At 36.2% G+C, this 27,995-nt stretch overlaps 3 protein-coding genes across 9 annotated transcripts in view; all 3 read right to left on the minus strand.

Annotated features, from left to right (window-relative positions):
- Positions 1-1,920, minus strand: part of LOC127881286 (uncharacterized) — a 16,384-nt gene extending 14,464 nt beyond the window's left edge. For both annotated transcript variants that reach the window (XM_052429036.1, XM_052429035.1), the window contains exon 1: positions 1,817-1,920. In XM_052429036.1, the coding sequence (XP_052284996.1) occupies positions 1,817-1,913 (97 nt within the window). In that variant the 5' untranslated portion in view covers positions 1,914-1,920. The remainder of the gene's footprint in view (positions 1-1,816) is intronic.
- Positions 1,921-5,929: 4,009 nt separating this feature from the next.
- On the minus strand, positions 5,930-21,162 carry LOC127881292 (succinate--CoA ligase [GDP-forming] subunit beta, mitochondrial-like). 4 transcript variants are annotated; one of them, XR_008050000.1, is made up of 13 exons: positions 21,072-21,162; positions 19,712-19,850; positions 18,020-18,119; positions 17,408-17,651; positions 16,238-16,327; positions 15,849-15,945; positions 14,659-14,820; positions 13,922-14,064; positions 13,176-13,382; positions 13,047-13,132; positions 12,574-12,616; positions 12,273-12,315; positions 5,930-8,535 (listed from the first exon to the last, which is right to left on the minus strand). XR_008050000.1 is itself a non-coding variant. In XM_052429044.1 (10 exons), exons 1-10 carry the CDS (start codon positions 21,132-21,134, stop codon positions 8,420-8,422), a joined length of 1,275 nt encoding a protein of 424 aa, XP_052285004.1. In that variant the 5' UTR covers positions 21,135-21,162; the 3' UTR covers positions 5,930-8,419. The 4 variants fall into 4 exon arrangements, 1 of the variants encoding a protein (XP_052285004.1); XR_008049999.1 differs by lacking the exon at positions 12,574-12,616 and adding an exon at positions 12,660-12,702; XR_008050001.1 differs by lacking the exon at positions 12,574-12,616 and adding an exon at positions 12,789-12,831.
- A 1,930-nt stretch (positions 21,163-23,092) lies between these two features.
- Positions 23,093-27,995, minus strand: part of LOC127881282 (serine/threonine-protein kinase TBK1-like) — a 33,243-nt gene continuing 28,340 nt past the window's right edge. For 2 of the 3 annotated variants that reach the window (XM_052429031.1, XM_052429030.1), the window contains exon 17: positions 23,093-26,191. In XM_052429031.1, coding sequence (XP_052284991.1) covers positions 26,038-26,191 — 154 coding nt within the window. In that variant the 3' untranslated portion in view covers positions 23,093-26,037. The remainder of the gene's footprint in view (positions 26,192-27,995) is intronic. The other variant, XM_052429032.1, reaches the window with a different exon arrangement.

Consider the following 27,995-nt stretch of genomic DNA (forward strand, 5'->3'; position numbering starts at 1 on the left):
GTAAAAACGCAGTAGCCCTCTTGGCTATTCCGCCGTGTATACACAATTTAAGTATTTTATACCTTATATAAGCAATCTTCGTAGTTTCGTAAATTTAAACGACAACAACAGAACTCTCCAAATTATTCAATCGTTTCGCGTTGCAACGCTTTATCAATTTTAGGTTTTTAAATCGTCAAAAGATACATAAAATGGCTATATTGGTAAATGTTCAGTAATACTGTTCCCTCACAAATATCATAACTAAAACGAAAATTTGCGAATCTGAAACAACTTTTTTTCAATTTTGTCAATTTACCAAACCGTGAAAAGATCCCTTTAAAAGTGTCCTAAAATGTTGTGTAGGTCAACACGTTACTCTTAAGTAATATCCCTGCTCATATACAGAACACTGGTAACATCTTAGTTCGGAAAATTGGGCAAATATTCTTGCTTTTGTAAGGCATTATAATTTTACAAATATTACTGCTTTTGTATTTCATTAAATTTGACAAATATGCATGTGTTTGTATGGCATTACAATTGGAGAAAATATATTTGCATTGTATGGCCTTACAATTGGACAAATATCCGTGCTTTGAATGGCGTTACATTAAACAAATATCACTACTTGTGTATTTTAATTAAAATTGGACAATAATCACTGCTTTTGTATGACATTACAATTTGACAAATATCCATGATTTTGTATGACATTACAGATGGACAAATATACCTCCTTATGTATGACATTATAATTGGACAAATATCCATGTTTTTGTATGATATTTCGCTTGGACAAATATCCATGCTTTTGTATGACATTACGATTGGACAAATATCCATGCGTCTGTATGACATTACGCTTGGACAAATATAAATGCTTTTGTATGGCATTACAATTGGACAAATATCCATGATTTTGTATGATATTACAATTTGATAAATATACATGCTTTTGTATGGCATTACAATTTGATAAATAAACCTGCTTTTGTATGACATTACACTTGGAAAAATATTCATGCTTTTGTATGGCATTACACTTGGACAAATATACCTGCTTTTGTATGACATAACGCTTGGAAAGATATACCTGCTTTTGAATGATATTACAATTGGATAAACATCCTTTCTTTTGTATGACATATACACTTGGACAAATATACCTGCTTTTGTATGATATTACACTTGGACAAATATACCTGCTTTTGTATGACATTACAATTGGACAAATATACCTGCTTTTGTATGAAATTACGCTTGGACAAATATACATGCTTTTGTATTAAATTACGCTTGGACAAATACCCATGCCTTTGTATGAAAATAATTACTTTCACATGGGACAACTCTCCTTTCACTCGCATGGTTATTGTAACATCTAAAATTACGGTTATCATGTTAGGAAAAAAAATATATTTATATGGAAAATTCACCATTATCGTGTAGAAAAAAAATAACTTCTCATGTAGGAAAATATTCACATATAGTCCGACAATCCTTCCGCTTTTTAAGAACAGAGGTAACATTCAAGTTTGGCAAATACACCTCATCATGTATTTAAACAGTCACATTTATGTTTGGCAATTGTATATGCTCTTGAAGGGAAACAGTAATTATCTAATGTATTTTTGGTAAAAAAAACACCATACATCCCGTTTACTAGTTCGGTTTAGTAAGACATATAATTATCAGAATCTATGTTTGAACACATTCTAATGACATTGCGAAGGACATATAACACACATATTTAAATTAGTCAAAAAGTGTTCTTATTGTACACTGTTTATTTTTTAGTCTTACATCTTTTACATACAAATTAATTTGCCCTTACCTTGTTTTAACCGACTTTTTACTTTATTCCGTAATTCCTTATAACATGTATTATATCTCTCACTTAGTACACCGTGCAAAAGAATCACATTCATCATCGGAGAGACCACGTGGTTTCGGCATGAGAAGTGCATAACCATGGCAACACAAGGTACGAATTCTTGGCACGCGTTGCAGATTTATAGCGGAAAATCAGTATGTTCGTTTATTGTATTATGGCGATTTTAATTATAAGCACACTAATCCTAAAATGAGATTACAAAAGGTTATTGAAAGCCCAAATAATTTTTTGGTAAACGATTATTTTGGATATTTTAAAAATTCATACTGCATAAAATAACCGTTTTGCTATTGAATACTGTTATGAATTGGAGTCAAACCATTATATAAATATACAGGTGTATCAGAATTATATCATATAGAACAGTTTTCATTGTATTACAATAATTATTAAAACTAAATAAACGCGATCGGAGCAGTATCAGTGGGGCTCGATGGGTCATTTTCGGCTCGGGTACTTCTTAAATTTCACTATACGAGCATAAATGTGTCACATGCAAACATGTACTACGCAGAATGTAAGATGTAACAAAGTTGTTTGATTTGTATGGTCATTAACGAAACCACTTATTTATAGAAGCATAATTGTTTCACCTCGCAAGTAGCAATTTTAAATCGCTACAAGCTCGATCGTATTCGTAATAAATAACTTGTCATGAAATATAAACTACCGGTAATTTAATAAATGGGGCTTTTCATTTCGTAGGTGAAATAATGGCGAAATGAGATGTTATCGCTATGGATCTACCCAGTTATCTGCAGGCTATGGTGGGTCTGCTTGTTACAGAGTACAGGGTACAGGATCACGCGACTTAGTGGGGTTTCTCCTTTTAACTTTAATGGATGTTAATACGACGGTAAGTGATGCGGTGGTTATTTTCAAATTATTTTGTAATACAATTTTTCTTAAGAATTTCAACAAGTGCATAAAGGACAAATTTTTATACTGCTTATGGCAATGTGAAATACATCATAATTAATTTATTTAATAAGTATGTGCTCTTGTTCAAAATTCGATTTCTACTACACGGTTATGCTTCAAGCAACGAGAAATTTTGTCACCGATTTCAGACGTATTCAATGATTTATTCGTATACCTTAAGGTATCGACACAAACTGCAAATAAAACTGTTTTTTATGCACTAACGATTTTTATGCCACAGGAGGGCATATATTGATCGCACTGTCCGTCTGTCTGTCCGTCCGTCTGTCAGTCTGTCCGCAACACTTTGCGTTTAGGTTTCGAAAAATTCTCATAACTTCCGTCGCTTCAGATGTAACATTCATATTTGGCATGCATGTGTATATGGACAAGGCCTTTCCATACGCACACAAATTTTGACTCCTTTGATCTTGAACTTAGTTTTCGAACAAAGCGTTTAGGTTTCGAAAAATGCTAATAATTTCTTTCAAAGCGTTTATCGTGGGCATATGCCATTCTATAGAGACAGCTCTTGTTTTCAAATGTATTTCAATAACTTGAGATATTTGAAAAAAATAAAGTTCATGACGGTGTGATCGAGTACAGTCTGCCCAGTCCGTGTGTAAACCCCTGAAAACCCCGTTGATTCTGCAACCTGAGTAGCTCTTCCCTATTTGCATTGGTAATGTTAACGTTATATACATCCGAAGTTTTACCAACCGCTTCGTACTCCTCCGTTGATAACAATTAATGAAGGGAGTTCGCCTAAGATGCAGAAGGTCGACATTTCGAGTTTTATACATGGCTTGTGTTGACAGAATCGTTTGCCTACGCGTAGATAGTGAACAACGATACCCAATGCCATCTTGCCAAGCGTGTATGAAATTAACCGGGACTTATGATAAAACTTGGTCAGAACATTTGTCCCAATTAGATATCGGCTGAGTTTAAAACTGAGTTTAAACGCTCATTGCGTGAGTTCAAAAACTAGGTGAATAGGTCAAATTTAATAAAAGCATGTTAACATTCTAGAATTCACTTTTTTGTTCAATCTTCATGAACCTTAGTCAGAACATTTGTTAAAAAATGCGTACAGAAATAATATATTTATTAATGAGTCGTGTTTTGAGAAAACCAGGCATAATGCATGTGCGTAAAGTGTCGTCCCAGATTAGCCTGTGCAGTCTGCACAGGCTAATCAGGGACAACACTTTCCGCTTTTACTAGATTTTCGGTAAAAAGGGACTTCCTTTAAACGAAAAATACCATTAAAGCGTAAAGTGTCGTCCCTGATTAGCCTGTGCGGACTGCACAGGCTAATCTGGGACGACACTTTCAGCACATGCATTATGCCCGGTTTTCTCAGAACAAGGCTCATTTATAAATTTTATGTTTCATATAGCAATTTCATTATATTTTGAACTCCACTTTCTCAGACTAGTTGAGTTACTTCGGGTCTCAGGTGAGCGTCTAAGGGCGCATGGTCCTCTTGTCTTTAAATAGTTATTTAGCGGAACATTCCTTTGCACCATGCTTATTGCTTCTGTATGGTTATGGAAAATCATTCATGTGGACTAGAATTGTGTTTCAGAGATTGGAAATCCTTCTGTGTGGAACAGAAGTGTAATTCAGACAAAGTGCTTAGGATTAATTTCTTAAAATGGGCACTAAACATTGAATCGTGACCTTGACCTTGGGCATGGTTCTTTCACGCGACACTTCGGCCTATCGTTGTGCCTGTCGATTATACGAAAGTAAAATCGATCCATGATGGACCACGGCTGTCGAACACAAAGTGTACAGGCACAATGTCCTAAACTTGAATTGTGACCTTGACTTTAAGGACATGGTTCATAAACACAGCACTCGGCCTCATGCTGCTCACCTTTTTGGAGTAATTTGAAAATCCATCCATGCTTGACTTATTTATTTCGCGGACCGTGGTCCTGTAATGTTTGTTTAAAAAAAACAATTTTCTCACACCTACGTCAAGCCACAAGAATAACATTGTTATTTAATCTTTATAAGCATTTTTTTGAAACCACAAGACTAAAGGATTTGATAGTTTGTACATGTATTTTATAAGGTGTTCCTCTATAAAGATCAAATTTGGTCGCCGCCTTATTTGATAGATTATTAATGAACTAATAGTAATACCAATAATCACACCTGTATTTGTTACAATCTTAATATTGCAACAAAGTAAACTCTGTTTGTTACTGTTTCATTTCGTAGGTTGTGGGTCAATAAAACAGCATTTTATCACAATCAATTAGCAAGTTTCTGAAAAGAACTTCAGCATCACAAATTATTTGAAGGCAAAACAAAGTCGCTCAAAGAAAATGTCTTTTTTAATGACATCAAATTTGCAGTTAAATATACAAGCCTGCTGGCAACATGACGAACCATTGTCCATTATGCTTGAAATTATTTAACAATATGAAACATGTTTGACGTTTGGCCTTTTCGTGTTATATTAACCTTTGCTAAAAAGATGACATACCTTGTCCACATGGTTAATATTGTTGGTAAATTATTTTAAAATTGCATGATGAATAATGAAGTATGGTAAAGCATTATCTGAACATATTTAACTCTTGACCTTTATGTGTGACCTTGGCCTTGCAGGTAGGAAGACGGCTGTTACATATGAATTACAAGATGGTGAACATTTGTGGTAAATAATTTCATTATTAAATGATGGATGATAAAAACACTGTCTGGTCAAGCTGTTGCGTGATGGCCGAATTTGACCTTTGACCTCTAAGTGTGTTTTAATCTTTAAGTGTGTTTTGACCTCTAAGTGCGTCATTCTGTATAGGGAGATGGGTATTAAACGCAACAGGCCATCTCCTTATTGAGGTATTTTGTGGTTTAATTGCATAATGAATGAAAAAGTTACAGTCTGGATAAGCACAGATTTACTCAAACACACACTCCACCTTTGTTGCTGCTATATCGAGCTTTTAGAAACTGGGTTTGCATTATAACCAATAGCTGATGACAAAAATCTGGAAAAAAACACAATATGGCCCCCAAGGCCAGATGACCGTCAGAGCAGAAAAAATATTCTCCAAAAAATACATTTTAGGAGCAAAATAGAGCCACTGTGTCAGAAATAAAGGACATAACTTTTTATATTCTAGTAAATTTATTTATTTATTTTACAAAGGCAGTTACAAAATATGGACACATTCAAGGTAACTTTATGATTTCCTTAATTAATATTTATAATCATAATAAACACAACGGATAGCAGGCTTTGAAAATGATCCTGAGATCATGACATAATTATGTAACAAATAAACTTTGATTTACATGAAACAACGTACTCAGTGGATGATAATGCTGTTCTTGTGACTGCTTTTTCTAGCTCGATTGTTCATTGTCGGCTACTATTAAATGTATCCCGTGTTCTCTAAAATATACTTAAATGTACCCTGTTCTTTTTTTAATATACTAAAACGAACAAGGGAAAAAAAACTCTAAATTGTTCATATTTATATTAATATTTTGTAAAATGTCCACTTTATTAGCGAAAATCATACTCAAACCAAATGTGTTTGTGAAACCCATATATTTGACCTTTTTATCCTTGAAGGATGACCTTGACCTTTCAACACTCAAAATGTGCAGCTCCATGAGAAACACATGCATGCCAAATATCAAGTTGCTACCTTTAATATTGCAAAAGTTATGGCCAATGTTAAAGTTTGAGGCGAACAAAAAAACACACAAACAGACAGGGCAAAAACAATTTGTCCCCCAGTATAGACTGGGAGACATAAAAAGAATTTTGAAACAGGTTTTGTTTCGTGTTCCGAGGCGTGTTTTAGGACATCCGATTTTGGGCAGGAATAAAACTCTGTTGCAGTCTTAATGGGCCGGGTACGTTTAAGTATATTTCCCATACCCGGGGTAAATGTACGTACACTTACAAGAGTACCAAGGGTACATTTAAGTAGTAACCGAGCAGACAATGACCAATGAAGCCTGAATAAAGTCAAGAGTAAAGTGAGGTTGGGTGATACGAGTGTATTAGGAATGGTCATAAGAATGAGGTATAAAGTTTCCAACAGTTCCATCCTACAGTGCTGGCACTAAATGCAACATAACAATCTGAAAGCAAACATATAAAGCAATCTAATTATTTAAAAATAAAATTAGTTCAAGGTAAAAGTGGCACTGGGTTATATAATGCTGGGTGATATGGATGGATTAGCATTGATCTTGAATAATAAACAGTGTCCAAAACGAGTTCAAGTGGGGTTAGTTGTGCTGGACAAAATAGTTCAATCTTAATACTGGCGTACAGATGAACTGACAAGGTTTTTACTATAAAATGAGCTTTGCTCTGGGAAAACTGGGCTTAATGCATGTGCCTTTAGTGTCTTCCCAGATTAGCCTGTGCAGTCCTCACAGGCTACTCAGTGAAATAACTTTCTGCTTTTATGTCATTTTTCATTGAAAGGAAGTCTCTTCTAAGAAAAAATCCATTTAAGGTCTTGTTAGTGTTGTCTCTGTAAGCCTGTGCTGCCTGCACAGGCTTATCTAGGACGACACTTTACTCAAATGCATCAAGCCCAAATTTCCCAGAAAGAGACTCATATGGCTCCCGAGTGTATACAAATGCTTGAGTCGTGGGAATCATAGAGGATTAATATCCTTTATTACACAGTTCCATAAAGGCCATTGGCAGACATTTTTACACGTTTGATAACAACGTTTGCTAAAGAACTTCCTCCTCTTTGGATGATTGTCAAAATGGATTATTCATGTCAGATAAATGTATAGTAAGCATTTATCCCTGACTAGAGAAATATACATTCTTAACTCTTTCAGTGTGGGAACCGGATTTTGAAGACCTTTGCAAACAGTTTGGATCCAGATGAGACGCCACAGAACTTGGCGTCTCATCAGGATCCAAACTGTTTGCTATTCTGATAGTTTTCTTTGAAAAAAATCAAAGAAAATGCTAATTTAAGAAATTCAGCAGACGACATTTTAGCAGATGACAAATTTCCAAGCATGCAAAGGGTTAAAGCATATTCATTAAGCCCTATTTTCGCAGAGGGCTGCTCATGGTTATGTCATTTGATACAAATGTATCCCCATACACCCTCCATTTGACGACAATAAATTCATAAAATACCATCATATACAAACATACTATTGTCACTTAAACTAAATGCATATAAAAAGACTAGTATAGCTTGCCTACATTGACATGTTTAATGTGAACTCTATTAGCATAAATTACACGTTTGATTTGTGTCCTATATTATAAACCACTTTATTTGTGCATGTGTTTAAGTCAATAAATGACAACATACCAGCAAGTTAGTGGGATTTCATTTTCCTATTTTACCCATTTTCTATTCAGCACAGAAAGTATTGCTTTCCCCCTGACAGTATTATATATATATATATATATATATATATATATATATATATATATATATATATATATATATATATATATATATATATATAAATTCATGGGCATGATCAGTGTAAGGATAACATTGTCAAGCTATGTAAAAATAATCTAGCAAAACATATTCTGAATACAAAGATATCACAAAGTCCCGTTCCCGCCCACTGGAGCACGGTGCCTGTACATCAGGATTTGGGAAGTGTGGCGACAACCTTCTCCGCGGCGTCTGCCATGTCAGTGGCCGTGATGATGGGGAGACCACTCTCCTTCAGAATATCCAAGGCTTTCTTGGCATTTTGACCTGAAATCAGGTTCACTGATATACTGATGTATATAAATCAGCCTCGTTTTGTGGAAATTGGGCTGAATGCATGTGCGTAAAGTGTTGTCCCAGATAAGCCTGTGCAGTCCGCACAGGTACAATCAGGGACGAAATTTTAGGCTTAGATAAGATGTTTGTTTAGAAGAGACTTCCTTTGAACGAAAATTTTTCATAAAAGCATTAAAGTGTCTTCCCTGATAAGCCAGTGCAGACTGCACAGGCTGATGTGGGACAACACTTTAGGAACATGCATTTAGCCCGATTTTCACACAGCTCAGCTCATATAAATCAGGGAGGGCCAAATCAATTTTCAAGATATTGCTATTCAGGAAAAGGTGCAAATAACATTGTCCAAAATAAACAAATCATGCAACAGTAAGAAATAATTGTTTCATTATGCCTAAAAAGGTGACAAAATGAAGAACATCCCACTTAACAATGTGAAACAACACTGTAAAATGTACTAGAAACAACTTATTTTCACTACGAAAAAACGCACAGTTACTGTCAAAAGTAATTCAAACATAAACAAGGGCTGTTTGTAAAATACGCATGCCCCCCAAATACGCTGTCAGTTGTAGTGGCAGCCATCGTGTGAATACGTTAGAAACCATTTAACTGCTTCAGGTCAATGTGACCTTGACCTTTGACCTACTGACCTGAAAATAAATAGGGGTCATCTGCCGGTTATGATCAATGTACCTATTAAGTTTCATGATCCTAGGCCTAAGCGTTCTTTAGTTATCATCCGGAAATTATTTTACTGTTTTGAGTCACTGTGACCTTGACCTTTGACATAGTGACCTGAAAATCAATAGGGGTCATCTGCCAGTCGTGATCAATGTACCTATGAAGTTTCATGATCCTAGGCCTAAGCATTCTTAGAAACCATTTGGTGGACTGACCGACGGACATGTGCAAAACAATACATGTATACCCCCTCTTCTTCATAATGGGGCATAATAAGAACCTTACAATTAAAAAAGTGTATGCATTGAAAACAAAATATTGAACACTTATAATAACATCTCAGGGCCTCTTCTCTGATGATTATGTTACGTCCCTGACATTGGACCCTTTCCCACTCAAAAGCAAAGCAAAATGGCTATATGTAACCCGCATAAATCCAGATCAGCCTGCAAGTAACTTGAAGGCTATTCAGGTTTTGAATGCTGTTTGTTGCTCATCAGCATCTTAGGGCTGGAAAAGAAGCCTTTACAACTTGAATCCATTTAGAAAGGTCTTTTGTTTAATTTGATTTTTTTCTCAATAAGTATACAAACGCGTCAAAATGCATATCTCAAGAGTAAATGGTTCAGTCCTATTCGGCTATGGGAACAAGGTTACACAACACTACCTTCCAGTCTGACAACCATGGGAACAAGGTTACACAACACTACCTTCCAGTCTGACAACCATGGGAACAAGGTAACACAACACTACCTTCTAGAGCTGCAACGATTCAATCTGATGCATCGAAAATCGGTTCGAAATGCATTGATTCGATTACGATACCAAGCCTACCAAATTCCATTTGATTCTTTAACATATAGACATATATATACATAGATACGTAAAGCTCGCTGTATTCTGACTATTTGATATGGGAAGGTGAAGGTTTTATCTTTACCTGTAATTACGACGCGGGCGATTGGCTGCTTATTACTTTAGTCATCCAATCAATAAGCGCGTTATGGTCTACTTTCGGAAAAAGCGTCAATATGGCTGAACAAGTTGTGGCCGACAAATTGAAATTATCAGATGCGCCTAAGAAGCTAAAATCAAAAGTGTGGCAGTATTTTGGGTTTCGTGATGGTAGCCCTCCTCATAAAGCAAAGTGTAAACTGTGCTTCACGGATGCAAACATAACGTTGATTTAGCAAGACTAAGAGGTAGCACAAGTGCAACTACTCAAGACGCCAGCCAGAAAAGTTGTTCCGTTTCTGTTGGGCATTTGTTAAGTTTATTAGAGAATGTGCTTTGTCTTACAGGTAACAGATGATGCTGTCACGGCTAAATGGTAGGCATGCTTGTAGCGGTTTTGGATGTAAGTATAATAGTGATAGTACTATCACTCCACTGATTCCAGATGTTCTTATGATTATTTATTTAATTATATATTATTGTGTATTCAACACAATCTTCTAGTCTTAAGTTTTTATATTAAAATTGAGTCTTAATTTGCTTTTCTTTTTTATGTGTTTTATTGAAATATTGACATATTTTGAAAGACAATTAGCAGTTTCTTGCAAAATATTTCTTACAAATGTTAATTCAACACACTTTCAACAGTTTTAAAAACACTGTTGAACCAACCAAACTATATCAAACAAACACACAATTTGACAAATGCCAAAGATATCTAGGTATGCAACACTTTTAAACAGAAATGTTTATTTTGAAGCAGAAGAGTGAATATAGGATAAAACTAGGTTTGAAGATGAATCGAATCGAAAAAATCGGTATCGGAGTGTCTGAAATGGAAATCGAATCGAATCGTTAGTGAATCGTTGCAGCTCTACTACCTTCCAGTCTGACAACCATGGGAACAAGGTTACACAACACTACCCTCCAGTCTGACAACCATGGGAACAAGGTTACACAACACTACCTTCCAGTCTGACAACCATGGGAACAAGGTTACACAACACTTTCTTCCAGTCTGACAACCATGGGAACAAGGTTACACAACACTACCTTCCAGTCTGACAACCATAGGTACAAGAATACACAACACTACCTTCCAGTCTGACAACCATAGGTACAAGAATACACAACACTACCTTCCAGTCTAACAACCATATGTACAAGAATACACAACACTACCTTCCAGTCTGACAGGTACAAGAATACACAACACTACCCTCCAGTCTGACAACCATGGGTACAAGAATACACAACACTACCTTCCAGTCTGACAACCATGGGTACAAGAATACACAACACTACCTTCCAGTTTGACAACCATGGGTACAAGAATACACAACACTACCCTCCAGTCTGACAACCATGGGTACAAGAATACACAACACTACCCTCCAGTCTGACAACCATAGGTACAAGAATACACAACCCTACCTTCCAGTCTGACAATCATGGGTACAAGAATACACAACACTACCCTCCAGTCTGACAACCATAGGAACAAGAATACACAACACTACCCTCCAGTCTGACAACCATGGGTACAAGAATACACAACACTACCCTCCAGTCTGACAACCATGGGTACAAGAACACACAACACTACCCTCCAGTCTGACAACCATAGGTACAAGAATACACAACACTACCCTCCAGTCTGACAACCATAGGTACAAGAATACACAACACTACCTTCCAGTCTGACAGGTACAAGAATACACAACACTACCCTCCAGTCTGACAACCATAGGTACAAGAATACACAACACTACCTTCCAGTCTGACAACCATAGGTAAAAGAATACACAACACTACCTTCCAATCTGACAACCATTGGTACAAGAATACACAACACTACCCTCCAGTCTGACAACCATGGGTACAAGGTTACACAACACTACCTTCCAGTCTGACAACCATGGGTACAAGGTTACATAACACTACCTTCCAGTCTGACAACCATGGGAACAAGGTTACACAACACTACCTTCCAGTCTGACAACCATGGGTACAAGGTACATAACACTACCTTCCAGTCTGACAACCATAGGTACAAGGTTACACAACACTACCTTCCAGTCTGACAACCATGGGTACAAGGTTACACAACACTACCTTCCAGTCTGACAACCATGGGTACAAGAATACACAACACTACCTTCCAGTCTGACAACCATGGGTACAAGAATACACAACACTACCTTTCAGTCTGACAACCATGGGTACAAGAATACACAACACTACCTTCCAGTCTGACAACCATGGGTACAAGAATACACAACACTACCTTCCAGTCTGACAACCATAGGCACAAAAATACACAACACTACCTTCCAGTCTGACAACCATATGTACAAGAATACACAACACTACCTTCCAGTCTGACAACCATGGGTACAAGGTTACACAACACTACCTTCCAGTCTGACAACCATGGGTACAAGAATACACAACACTACCTTCCAGTCTGACAACCATGGGTACAAGGTTACACAACACTACCTTCCAGTCTGACAACCATGGGTAAAAGAATACACAACACTACCTTCCAGTCTGACAACCATGGGTACAAGGTAACACAACACTACCTTCCAGTCTGACAACCATGGGTACAAGGTTACACAACACTACCTTCCAGTCTGACAACCATGGGTACAAGGTTACACAACACTTCCTTCCAGTCTGACAACCATGGGTACAAGGTTACACAACACTACCTTCCAGTCTGACAACCATGGGTACAAGGTTACACAACACTACCTTCCAGTCTGACAACCATGGGTACAAGGTTACACAACACTACCTTCCAGTCTGACAACCATGGGTACAAGGTTACACAACAATACCTTCCAGTCTGACAACCATGGGTATAAGGTGACACAACACTACCTTCCAGTCTGACAACAATGGGTACAAGGTTACACGACACTACCTTCCAGTCTGACAACCATGGGTACAAGGTTACACAATACTACCTTCCAGTCTGACAACCATGGGTACAAGGTTACACAACACTACCTTCCAGTCTGACAACCATGGGTACGAGGTTACACAACACTACCTTCCAGTCTGACAACCATGGGTACAGTCATGTGGGCATCTCTATAGGCCCTAATGATGCCATTTGCCATCGTCACGCAATTCACAATGCCACCAAACACATTGATCAAGATCGATTTCACCTGAAAGATATAATATACATTTATTGTTTCACGTGCAATATTGAAACTTTCTTTACATTCAGTACCGAACATGAGTTATACAGATTACATTTTATCCTACTTCATACAGTATCTATTTTATACCAACAATGTTCTCTTCTAAGATATGACACGCTCATATTGGTGACAATAATCAAGGCGCACATAAAGCATTCCGCTTTTGTGCAAATCTTGGTGAATTTGCCCTAGGGTAAATGAGACACATATTCAAAATATTAACATGCCGTCATCAACACGATTCTAAACGAGACTACTTGTAAATAAGTGCATTTATAGAAAAGTGACCATCATGCTCATTATATGCAAAAACTGATTTACATATCATAGTCACAAAATTTGAAAATTTGAATTAAGTTTGTGCACTAAATGAACTATGATGTCCATTATTTAAATATAAAAAAACTTGTAAATAAGTCATGCTTAAGATTGGTCACAAACGTCACACCAGCTCAAATAGAGGATTCTTCAAATAAGAAAAAATAAGCTTATCTCCCCCCTACATGAGCGTCTGCAGTGAGGATATGGAATGCTTCATAAACTTGCTTCTCTGTGACACCTCCCCCCACATCGAGGAAGTTTGCTGGCTTTCCCCCATATAGCTTAATTATGTCCATGGTTGCCATGGCGAGTCCTGCACCATTCACTGCAGCACAGACACAGACTTTAGGAATTTTATAAGTTTAAAACAGGATATGTATTTAAGAAATGTATTGAACTAAGGATGTTATATGATTTAAGGAGTGGCAAAGATTACACAGAATTATATGGATTTAAAGAATGTCATGGATTTAAGGAGTGGCACAAATTTCACACAATTATATGGATTTAAGGAATGCTATGGATATAAGGAGTGGCAAAGATTTCGCAAAATTATATGGACTTTAGGAATGCTATGTATTTAAGGAATGGCAAAGATTTCGCAAAATTGTATGGACTTAAGGAATGCTTTGGATTTAAGGAGTGGTAAAGATTTTAAATTTTATTATTAAACATAATACTGAAAATGCATGTTTTCTAAATTTTGAAGCATTTTTTAGCAAAACAGCAGCACTAATTTTAGTCAAAACGCCGCAAAATTTCCCAATCCAATGGGACCCGGCCCATTCCCAAAATGGTGAAAAAAAAACACTGGTAACATTAGGTATCTCACAGAAAATTTGATCTGTTATTATCTCTAAAGTACAACTTAAGTTACAGTTTCCCTCAAAAACTTTGAGAATACAGGCCCTGGCCTAACCTAGACATCCGATGTTGCCCTCAAGGCCGACATAGTTAAGGTGATGTTCTTCCGCTTCCTTCTCTCTGGGGTCCAGTTCAGAAAGGTCGTCCATCGCGAATATCTCCTTCTGACGGTAGGCTGCGTTGTCATCAAAATTGATCTTCGCATCGAAGCACACGACTGAAATGAGATTAGATAAAGACTTTGTTTTCAGATTTCTTTTCATCACATCTTTTAGTACATTTTTGTTATTTAGGTAGTTAGTGAATTTCTTTAAATTGAAATTGTATGCACTTAAAGACACCTTGAGTGTGTACATTGCTTTGCAAAAAACAAACAGAATATCTTGCAGTGTTGTTTTTTTTTGGTTCAAATTTGGGTCCGGTAGGGGGACCCAATCCCAATGGAGAAAAGTATGTACTTGTTCCAAATGGGACCTAAACATTTTCAATTGAAGGTTTCCAAAAAAAAAAAAAAAAAAATTCTTAACATGTTATTCATCTCCAATTCCAGCTCTATACGTTGAATCTTTGAAAATGAAACATTGAAATTACTTTTGTAATCAATTTTAAAGTATATGAAAGCATAAAATCAAAAACCTTAATTTCCCAATTTTTGTTCAATGCACGCGTCATTTCCCAATCCAAAGGAACCTGGCCACATTCCAAAAATTGTGAAAAAAACACACTCTTGATTACAATGTTTTACCTATGTTCATTACATGGAACATCAAATTTTATTTTATAGACATGTATATGTCTTAGTGATATATAGTCAGGGATGTTGAAATATCATAAATGCTTCTTGTCTAACAAATTGATTGCAAAAAACAACCCCCCCCCCCTGAAAGTGTACTTTCATAAGTATAAGCTATTATGGAAAATGGACTTGTCCTTGAACAAGATATAAACAGTAAAGTTCACTTGTTCAAGGTGCAAGATAATTAGACAAATGTACTTGTTCATGGACAAGATGATTATAACAATCTACTTGTCCAAGAAAAAGTTGAAAAGAAAACTGTACTGATAAAAACGTGTACAAGTCCATGGACAATATGATAAGAAAATTGTACTTTTCTAACCAGTAAATGATCCTAATTTTACAAATCAGGCTAAAAATGTCCCTTAGATCTATGAGGATGCTTGTTAAGTCAGGCCATGCGTGTCTACTCTTCAAATGTGTACAACCCTGAGTGTGAGAGTTGTTACCTCGTCCACAGGGTGTTTCAGCGAAGGGGTTGATCTCAATCTGTGTAGCATCCACGTCAATAAACATCTCGTACAGCTTCATCACCTGGTCAGCTGCCTACAAACACAAACACTATTCATATTTAGAAGAAACACTTTTGATATTACAGAGACCCCTGTAATTTGCTTTCAAAACTGACATCACTTTATGCTTTGTATGACAAAACTAAGGACTTTCAATGCAAAAAAAACAAACAAATAACAGGATTGGTTAAAATTGCTTGGCAAAAAGTTTTACAAAATTTTCATGTTAATTTAATATTTTTTATTTTGTTCGTAGTTGTGAAAAGATAAATTTACAGGTGAGGGCTGAAAAAAGTTCACTTTAACTAAGATGGTTATTTGTGAACCTTTTCCAAGCGTGGTCCCTGGAATCCCAGCTTCATGGCCACGGACCTGGCAGTTTCCGGACTCAGTCCTTCCATAATGTCCACTGGCTCCTGTGGAATTGAATAGCAATCACTGTAGAAATCAGACTTTTTTCCTTTTTAGAGAATCAATGGACCTTTTTCACAATTTTGAGATGTTCGCTACTTAAGTCTTCACAAATTTTCAGATGTTTGCTACTTATATTTTCACAATTTTAAAAAGTTTGCGCCTCATTCTTTCCACAATTTGAAAAGTTTACATTCTATTTTTGTCTCCAATACTCAAAAGTGTATGACTGTTTCTTACACAAATTGAGGGACTGAAGGCCGCTTCACAAAGCGTTGTTTGTTTTGTTTATAATGTACATTACTGAATTGTAACATTTTTTTCCCTAAAATCTTCCCATGCAACAATCTTTTCTTTAAGGAAAAGAATTTTTATATCAGCATCATGTGTGTAAAGTAAAGATAAAGACCCATAGATTAAACTTCACTTAATTTAAGCATTATGGAGATATAGCTTTAAAATGTAGAACCAAGATGTCATTTTGTTTTTCAGCATGATGTCATTTATTCAATGGATTGAAATGAAACTTCATATATACTGATAAAGGACTTTGAGAGTACAAAGTACCCAGTAAACTACTCTTCAATTTCCTATAAAACCCTCTTATGAATTTTCGTTTGAATTCTTCTATACTTATGGAAATATGCTCCACAAAAGAAGTAGGACAAACTTAAAGACAGTAGATGCAATTACTACCAGTATACGAGTCACGTACTGGGAAAACTGGGCTTAATGAGCAACAAGAGATGTGTTTGTCACAAACACAATGCCCCGCTTTGAAGCCATATATTTGACCTTTGACCTTGAAGGATGACCTTGACCTTTCACCACTCAAAATGTGCAGATTCATGAAATATCAAGATGCTGTCTTCAATATTGCAAACTTTATGACCAATGTTTAAGTTTTTGGACGGACAGACAGACAGATAGACAGACGGACAGACAGACAGTTAAAAAACTACATGCCACCCTTCGGTGGCATACAAATTGGGGGCGACACTAAACGCAAATGTATTAAGCCCCGTTTTCCCAGAACATGGCTCATATTCATCCATTCAGAAGCAATTCAAGCATATAACTCCCACCTTAAAGATTGCATCAGGATTTTTCTCTGCCACTTCCTCGATGTCCATGCCACCCTGGCTGCTGCCCACAATGACGGGTCCGTTGTACGCCCGGTCCAGCAAGATGGCCAGATAGGTCTCCCTGGCGATGTCCAAGGCCTCGGCAACCATCACCTTCTTCACAAGCACACCGTTGGCCGGTGTCTGTTTGGTGACAAGTCGCTCTCCGACCATCTTCTCAACCAGCTTTGGCACCTGCTCTGGGCTGGTTTAAACGACCACAATAAAAGGGTAGGTAGAGGTGTGACTGATGTCCTGATCCATAGTGAAGAAAGTTCAAGTGGACTCTTAAAGTAATTTTTACATTATGGTACCTTGAAATATTTAAAGTTACAAAACATAACCCAAATATTCATTTACATAAAATAAACAAATCTCAATATTAGTAAATATTGTATAGTTTATTAGCTAATGGCATTATATTTTGACATAATTATGACTTAATTTAGAAAGTTTAACAAAGACATAATTTGTATTTTCCTAAATAAATGCATGCTGAACATAAGAATTGTTCTATTTAATTCAATTTCCTAGATAGCTTATCATTTCTCAGTGCTAAGTTGGTTTACTCACTCCTTTGTGAGCTGGACTCCCCCCTTGAATCCATTGGAGAACGTCCCCTTTCCCCTGCCACCTGCCAAGATCTGAGCCTTGATCACATACTCAGCAGCATCTGTAGGTAACAGGTGAGCAGTGTATACATAGGACTATGATGATAATTATTAAATATGAGATACATGGAATTAACTCTTTAAGTGCTGGAACCGAATTTTGAAGGCCTTTGCAAACAGTTTGGATCCAGATGAGACGCCACAGAACATGGCGTCTCATCAGGATCCAAACTGTTTGCTATTCTGATAGTATTCTTTGAAAAAATCAAAGAAAATGCTAATTTTAGAAATACAGCAGAAGACATTTTTGCAGACAACAAATTTCCCAGCATGCAAAGGGTTAACATCAGACAAAAATTGACATTCAATTATCAAATACTATATGCTAAATAATAACTTATATTATTTATATTTACTTTAAACGTAACAGCCATTATTCCAATACACATGCACCAGTGCAGCCCATATGGCCGACTTTTTGAGGCCACCACGGAGCACTTTTTGTATGGCCTCACAATGAAATAGTCCTTTTCTCAGGCTACCTTGCATCTGACTGATTGGTTAACAAAAGAAATCAAAGCTGTTTTATGTACATACAATTATGCAACATACGGGGGAGCCCTCAGGCTTTAATGACACTTATCAAACTGGCCCATAGGTTCTTTGTTTCAATAAAGCCAACCTATGTTACTGTCCCATAGGTTCATGGTTTCAATGAAGCCAACCTATAGATGTTACAATGAGGCTCCTAGCTTCATTGAAGCCAACATGTGCCTCAGTGAAGCTTCGACAAAGCTGTCCACTGCCTAAATGAGGCTTCAAGCTTCTATGAAGCAGACCCTCGCCTGAGTGAAGCTATTGGCTTCAATGAAGCCTTTCCACAGCCTCTTGCCTCAATGAAGCAATGAGGCTTGTTGTCTTCATGCGGATACCACATATGACATCTTATTCATGGAAGCCTTGCACCCCTTTGAGATACCCTCGCCTCCAAAAAGAAACTCAACCTGGGCAGCACTTTTATACATATTTGCAGATATCGTTTTATACCCAAGTATCGCAGTCTTCCTTATTTCAAGATCATTTGTTTCTTCAAATTTTTATTACTTCATTTGCAATAAAAGTCACTATCAAATGCATCAGCTGTTCCTTATATAATATGGAACAGAGCTCCACCTTAGTCCTAGTAAGTGCTTTCACCACATGGACACTAAAAACATTTCCAACTGCCACCGGTGCTCCAAGCAGATGACTGATTAAAATGTTGGTTTTAAAGTAACAGAGAAACAAGACATCTATAAGAACAATTTTATATAAGAATCCTTAAAACATTAAATGATCTAACAAATATTAACAACTCACTACAAACCAGACTATTTATGAACTTAAATTACAATTCCAAATTGTTAAACTGACAGATTTAAAATTCAAGGAGATTATAATCATTTATTTCAAAAGAAATGTGAAGCCTCACGCCAGAATGTCAATTTTTCAGTTGGGTAAAAGTATTCACTGATTTACGGGCACCTAGTTATGGTTAGGATAAAATAATTATTTGATAGGTAATACAACTTACAAACTTCTGAAACCAGGGTTTCACCACATAACGCCAGTGAGAATTCATTCAAGAGAAATAGATATTTATGTATAAGCTTACTTAATCTGGATGGGACCGTTTTTGCATCCCAGTGATTGTCGACCACTTCAAAGTGTTGCACCTCAATATCATGGCCCCTCATGAGAGATTTGCTCTGGTATTCTTGGAGATGCAGCTTCCTCGCACAGCATGCAGCATTCTGGAAAACACATTGCGGTGGAAAATACCGATTTGCGAGAGATTTCTTCCTCTTATTTAACAGTTTACATACCGTAATTACTCTATGTTTTCGGACACTTAAAAATAATTAATTTTTTTCGTGTCCGAAAACTTAGATACGAAAAATATTCACAAAATACAGGTGTCCGAAAACTTAGAGTCGAAAATCGAAGTGTCCGAAATAGCGTCAATTGTATCAACGACTACGGGTAATAGCACGCGCTTGTAAAATACCATGCCGTATAGTATAAATTACAGTTATATGTGTTTGCACTGCATTTTAAATAATTTTAAATGCTTAATTTATTTGACAGATCGTTACTAAAAGGTTGTACTTTGACCAACGAGTTCAAAGATGAGCATGTGATGTACCGATACTCGCTAGTATGAACCTGTAATTAACGCAAAAAAAGGCAAACAATGAATTCTTTGTTGGTTTATTTCCGATAGTTGTTGTCTTACACCTTCCATTGTTCGTAAAACTTGCAATAGGGAGCATCACACTTTGAAGCGTTTAGTATTTGTCAGTTATTTTACTGAGAAGGGGAAGTATCATTGCGGTAGATAATAGCACAGTTCTGCTGTGACGTCACTAATTGCTAAGCTGACCGATACATAGGTCACGTGGTTTAACCACAGACAAAGGATTCACTCATGTGGATTCACTCATATTAATTGGCACTACCCCTGGTAATTGTCATAACGCTTATGCTATCGGGCGGAACCATTGATTCATACCGGTTTACAAGGTTATTTACCCTATAACGCAAATGTAATGGTCCGTTGCCCTCAGGCATGCACCTGTCATGTTTTATGATGTTAATCTGGTTGTAAAACCCCATGATCGAAGTGTCATTAGATATCGAAAACAGGACCGAAATTTGGTAAAATAGCGCTGTAAAATAGACTGTCCGAAAACTTAGAGACATTAATTATGGACGAAAACTCGTGTGTCCGAAAATTAAGAGTCACGAAAAATAATTATTTTTGCTAAAAAACGGGGTGTCCGAAAACTTAGAGTGTCCGAAAACATAGAGTAATTACGGTAACTTCATAAGTAAGGAAACTCCGACTGTGGACCAAACGTGAATTGTTTAGTAAACTGCGATAAGAAACAGCTTTATTTCAAATAGAAATTGTTTGAATATGGAACTAAACTTCCAAAGACGTCATAAAATCTAGTTCTATTACAATGACACACCCATGATTTCGTCCGTAAACCAAATTTAACCAGGTGGCGACATGAAATCAAGGGCGCAGCCATTTTTAACTAGGTGTAAAAACCTTCACCGAAGTACATCGATATAGGCTACACCACACACATTTTGAGAGGTTGGTGGAAACTTAGAAACGTACATTCAAATATATAGCAAAATCAGGTCTAAAAATGTTTATTGGATATGCATGTTTTTGCCTTTTTTGTTTGCATCTTGTTTACGTGTCTAAAATACAGAATACTAGTATTTGTGATATGATGTAATATATAATGAAATAGGAAACCAATTATGTTTGACTAAGTCAATTTACCAAGAAAGCAAGTTAATAAATTACAAATATTTCGAATAATCTTCAATTATAATAATATCAAGAAAATAAGATCCTCTAAATGTATAAGTAGTTCTACAGAATTAAGCAATATGCTGTCTGGTTGAAACACCTAAGCAACCAAGGCTCATAAACTGTGAATTACACAGATGCACAGTTTTGTCCGTGAATGCTGTGGTTAGTTCACACAAAGGCTTTACAAAGGTTTTTTTACCTATTCAGCAAACAAGGCCTGTTTGCATTTTGCAGCATGGTGGTATCCTTCCACAAAGATATAAAAGGAACTGTTGTTTTCGACAGATCATGCTCCAAGCCATTCCCCATCCAGCAGGGTTGCGTGCTCGCACTTACTATGTTAGGCATCTCCTTCTTGGTACTAATGAAGTATGCCTTTGACTCATCCACTTATGGCATCTACATTCACACAAGGTTTGATGCAAAACTGTTCATCCCTGCTCGCTTATGGCCCAGAAAAAAAGTGACAGAAGTCCTCGTCAGAGAGGTGCTGTTTGTGGAGTATGCTGCGCTTGCCACTCATACAGAGGAGGCCATCCAGAGACTCATAGACCACTTTTCTAAGGCTTGACAGACTTTGGGCTAATTGTCAGCTTGATAAAAAGGAACATCATGGATCTGAATGACAGCAACGTACCCTGCATCAAGATTGGGGACTTTACCCTGACGTTGGTCAACGACTTCATCTAGCTTTGGTCCATCATCAGCAGAAACTTGTCCATCAATGCTGAGCTTTTCAAGCGCATCAGAAAGGCTTCAGCTGCCATGGCCAGACTGTCAAAGAGAGTCTGGGAGAAGCTTCTAACATCCTGCTGTATGGTTTTGAAACCTGGACCACCCTCATGCAACATGACCGCTGCCTCAACACCTTTCACATGCCGTACCTAAAGCGCCTTTTGGAAGGATCGTATCCCGCACAGTGACATTCTATAACGCGATGGTATTCCAAGCATGTTCGCCCTTCTTACTTAACAATGCCTCTGCTGGCTTGGTCATCTGCGCCAAACAGAGGATGGGCGTGTACCAAATTACGTCATGTACATTAAGCTTGCCACTGGCCTGTGGGTTAAGCAGCCTTCAGGTACAAGTATGCCTGCAAGAGAGACTTCAAAGCCTGGGGCATCGCTTCATACACCTGGGAGACTCTGGCCAAAGATCGCACCGTCTGGCAAATCAATACATAGAGGCATCGAGGTGGCTGAGGCAAGCCTATCTGTGCATGCAACTCGAAAGAGGAGCCTGCAAAAAACATCCGCCGCCCTTCCCCCGACTGCAAGCCCCTTTGTGGGCGTGACGTGCAACAAGGACTGCCACTTCCGCACATGCCTTCTAAGCCACAGCAGGCTTTGCCCCCAGAAGTGACAGAGCTCATCCCCATGGTCTCTCTAAACTCAGCTTTGCCAACAGCCTGTTCACACATTTTCTCAACTAGAAGAACCGGGGCAGGTGAGTGTCCTAGTTTATCACAATAACAAACAAGTTTTTTTCCTTTACTTCAGTTTCATGTCCCAGCACAAGACGTCACCAACATACAATATCTTTCAGCAAAATATCAAATAATTGTATTGAATCATATCTCTATAATGCACGTTGTATTTTGTGTGTGGAATTGAGCGGAATTGTGCACTTTCACTAGGTTACACAAATAAATACAACTCAAACATCTTTATAAATATTTGTTTATATCAATATGTAACAAGAAACAAAGTAAAAGTGTAGACAAATGTATAACAAGAAAAAAAGTGTAACGAACATAGCAAACTGATACAAATCAAAGTTTTATACATGCATACCTCAAATATGCAATTTGGTTACCATAGGAACTGAGGATTTCAGTTTTATTAAATCTGGTTGGTCTGAAGTTTCCATGTAAAACTTTAACTGAAATGCCAATTTATACTTGCACACATCGTATAAGCATATTGTTAGTTTGACTAGTATAAACAGTCAGAAAAATTCAAACATAGCAGAGTCACTCAAAACTAGGTATTGTAGATACTAGTTGTTTGAATATTGAGATCAGGATCAGAATAAAAACTTAACACTGCATTGCATGAAAAGTACTTTTTTCTTTCATACTGTCAGGGATTGTTTAAAGAAACATTATTTGTGGATTTGTACTGTATCCCTGAACTTTGGTGCAGAAAAATGGCAAGTATGCATGTAATGAATATTTGCAATAAAAATGCTTCTAAAATATGTGCTGAGTTAAGGTAATGAGTAATCATCAATTAAGTCCCCTCTACAATTTGTGGTACATTTATTTTAAAATTACATACTTCATATAAGTGTTCACATTTCAGAAATTCTAATTACATTACTGATTAGCAAGGTCTCTTAACCCTTTCCACTCAGAAGCAAAGTGAGATGGCTATGTGTAAACAGCATAAAACAAGAACTTCCAGTAACTCGCAGTCTGTTCGGGTTTTATGCTGTTTGCTGCTCATCAGTATCTAAGGGTTGGAAATGAAGCCTTAAAAGTTTGAATTTAGTGAGAAAGGTCTAAAAATAAATTTAACTTTCTATGGGACTAAAAATGCGTCAAAATACCTACCTAAGTGGTAAAGGGTTAATATAAAAATACACAAAATTAATTACATAGTAAGGAATGGTTGAATGGGATTTCACACGTTAGTATGATAGGCCTATAGGTTTCATAATTAAATGCAACAACAAACTAAAAGAATTTATTATATAAACATATTGAAGACTATAATAAACAAAATAAAAGAAAAATAACAACCTAAACCAGGTAAATCAGTTACTCATAATTGTCCAGTAAATCTGGAACTAGAAAATGATGGTGTAAATACTGCATAATAGTTTAGCCCGTAAACTACAAAAATGACTGCCAGTATCAGCAAGCCATTTTAAACTTTATTGAGGCTAAGTCACATACTAATCTACAAGTGTAAAGGCAGACAAATAAAATCAAAGATTGCTGCCATTCTGCCAGTTTGAATTATACAGAAGAAAATATGTAAAATACAACAATTAAACATGTTCATTACCTGCATAAAGTTTCATGAAAATCTGGAAGGTGTCAACACAACCTTTTTTAATTGTTGCGTAAAATCAATGAGTTACAAAAATAACATGTATCCATTTTACTTTTCTTGAAATGCTGGACACTAGAGACTAGGGCCATGTCTAAACAAGAGCACCGCAAAACAGGTGCCAATGCTCGGTGCAGTTTTGAATAAATAAGGTGCATCTACATATGAAGTTTCAAAGTTGTAGGTGGAAGCACTTCGATTTTAGAGCAGAATGTCAGGGTTACCGCACGGCAGACGAGCTTGCTATGACAATACCTTGGGTTTTACTCCGAAAACAGCCGAGCTAATAATATGACAGAATGTACTTTCAAATGACATAAGAATATGTGCAAAATATAATTATTTTAAATTTTTATAGATAATTGTCAGTCAAGAATGTACAAAAAATCAGAAGTGTTATGCATAAAGTAAGTGAATGAATAACATAATGAACATATCATACATCATACTAGTACGTCATATTTATTTTATTGTATATCACATTGTATGAGCTCACATGGGAAAATTTATACAAATCATCTAAGTATTTTTACAAAACCATAAACTGATGCAAAAATAGCAAACATCCTATTTGTATTAACGTTATTATCTTGAGTATCTGTATACATTTTAAATCATATAATAATAAAGACAACTTACCAATGTTTTCCAGGTATACTTCAATTTTTAAAGTCTATATCTTATAAGCACTCTGGTGATTAATCTATTTTATGTGAATTTTCGACTTCTTGGTAACTTGATACCTTTTAGCATTTTTTTCTTTTGCGGTACAACCTCCAGTTTAAGAAGTCATACATATAAAATACATATATTATATAGATTTTCTTAGAGGGTTACAGAGTACCTAGACGACAAAGCCAACAAAGTCGCAATTTTAAAGGAAGTAATTTATACATAACTTAATTTATACACACACCCAAATAAATAAGAACTAAAAAAGTATGCATCTTTTGTCATTTTGAACATCTAAATAACAATGTCAAAGTTTAGTACATCTTTTTGAGCTACTGACAAATTCTTGTGATTAAAATGCATGGAACAGTCAAAATGCATATAATTTACAACATTTAACAACTGTTAATTAACAATACTAGCATAACCAAACATTTGTCACCAAGTGTTTTTTGTAATGACTATAAGTATAACAATAAAATAGCTGCAAACAATTATGCATTTCGTAAAAGAAATAAAACAGTAAAAAAATGGCCTAAAACTATCACAGAGATAATATTGTGTTTATTTCTATACACATTTTTAATATATGCATTGTTTAAATATTTCAATACCTCTTTTTGTTTGCAAATACTGTACTAAAAATCTGAAAATAAAAATAACACACTCAGATTTTTCTAAACTTTGAGGTTCATACAGGTCATCAAGTCCAATTATAAACAATTTCCTGCTATCCTTCATGTGGTCCCGTTTTCTATATTGCTAAGCAACGGTGTCTTCATCAAGGTCATACTGGTGAGTGACATGAGAGTCTTATGTTTCTTTGTTGCTTAGCAAACATTATATCCATCAAGGTCATATTTTCAAGTGACACGACCCTCATGTGGTCCTGTTTTCTATGTTGCCAAGTGATGGTATCTCTATCAAGGTCATATCGTCAAGTGACATGAGTCTCATGCTCTGGGCCTGAATGTCGTCTGACTCACTAATCATTCTCTTCATATCCGTTTGCCCACTCTGTACTTCTTCAAGTCTGCAAAGAGTAATTATGCGGGTATTTTCATTTCTGTGAGCATCAAAGGCTGAATGTGAATCTAGTGAATTGGATAAAGAACGGGGGACCGTTTCATAAACAATCGTTCGACAATTTTAACTTACGAGATTTTGTAATCTTAATAAGTAGACGAACTAGCTCGCCATGCTCGTCAAATATATACGGCGCTTGAGATGCCAATGTAATTAATAAAGTACTGAAAATTTATAATCATATGATATGGACTTTAGCAATTCTGTATTTTCGAAAAATGTATCGTATTGTAAATGTGTACTACGATATTTATTGAAACGGTCTTATGCAGATCTAGCTATACAACAGGGTCACATTCAATCCTCACTTTGTAAGTCTCCAAGATTAAGCTTACTATTTAAAATCATAGTACATCCAGTTTTTGTCCAGTTGAAACTGATTTATTCAAGCTCCATTTTGTCAAAAGCCAAAAGCTTATTGAGACCATTCTGAGGCTGTTTCCTTGGAGATAAACAGGTACTTTGTTTCATTGTAGGGAGACATTTTGAACACACCACAAGAAAAAAACTTAACCATTGATCCCTCTGTCACAAAGAAGACACCTTTTCAAAAATGATACTTCATTTAATATTTATTTCCATTTCAGTGATTCAACTCTACATTTATTGTTATATACGTTTACATCTTAAAGTGAGTATCTTTTAGCGCATACAAAACTGGCAGGAGCTTTTTACAATAATAAATCTACGAACATAAAAGCAACAAAGAAATTGAAATATCAGAAAGAAGACCAGATGCTGCGTTCAATAAACGAACATGAACCCAGTGGAAGACTTGTCAGTAATGATTCATTGGCTTATGTTAAAAAGTCAAAGTTCAAAATATCAAGGTCGAATGAGGTCAAGCTATATGTGAGAGCTGAGTTTTGAATTGAAGTAAAAAAAAATATTAGTAAACAGCATTAATGTTAAGCAAATGGTAATTTGTGAAAACAGAATTTTGACGATTTTATTTAGTTTTAAGTAGAAACAAGACGTGTTTGTGAAACACTATGTCCCCACATATATTTGACCTTTGACCTTGAAGGATGACCTTGACCTTTCACCACTCAAAATGTGCAGCTCCATGAGATACACATGCATGCCAAATATCAAGTTGCTATCTTCAATATTGCAAAAGTTATGGCCAAGGTTAAAGTTGCTATCTTCGATATTGCAAAAGTTATGGCCAATGTTAAAGTTTGACGCAAACAAACCAACAAACAGAAAGGGCAAAAACAATATTTCCCCCGGAATAGACTGGGGGACATAAAAAGAAGGTCACTGTCAAGGTCATAATGAGGTCAGGTGACGCGGATGTGTTGATAGTGTTCCAAGACATTATCCATGCAAGTATCAAGCTGAATATAATAAGCGGTATTGATGTTAGACATAACGTGTCATTTTGGGTTAACTGCAGTTTCCGGGAACACACAAATGATTGTAGTTAGGTAAACACATAAAGAAAATAGGAACTGTCAGGATAAAAGCATGTGTCGTCAAATTTGGGTATGGTAGTATATCAGTGATGGCAACAAATATAAAATTAACTTATAAACACATGTGAATTCTATGTATAAAAATTACATTTAAATACTTACTACATTAAACATGATACAAAATTTAACATCTATACACAATTTCAGAAAAAAAACACTATTATTATATATTTTAATATTTGCTGCCATCCTTAAAGTGACTTGTTAACAGACATTCATATTTTTTTAAATAGACATTAAATATGTTAACTTGGCTTAACCCAAATTCAAACT

Source organism: Dreissena polymorpha, chromosome 5 (assembly GCF_020536995.1).
Source record: "Dreissena polymorpha isolate Duluth1 chromosome 5, UMN_Dpol_1.0, whole genome shotgun sequence".
In the NCBI taxonomy this organism is placed as follows: Eukaryota; Metazoa; Mollusca; class Bivalvia; order Myida; family Dreissenidae; genus Dreissena; species Dreissena polymorpha.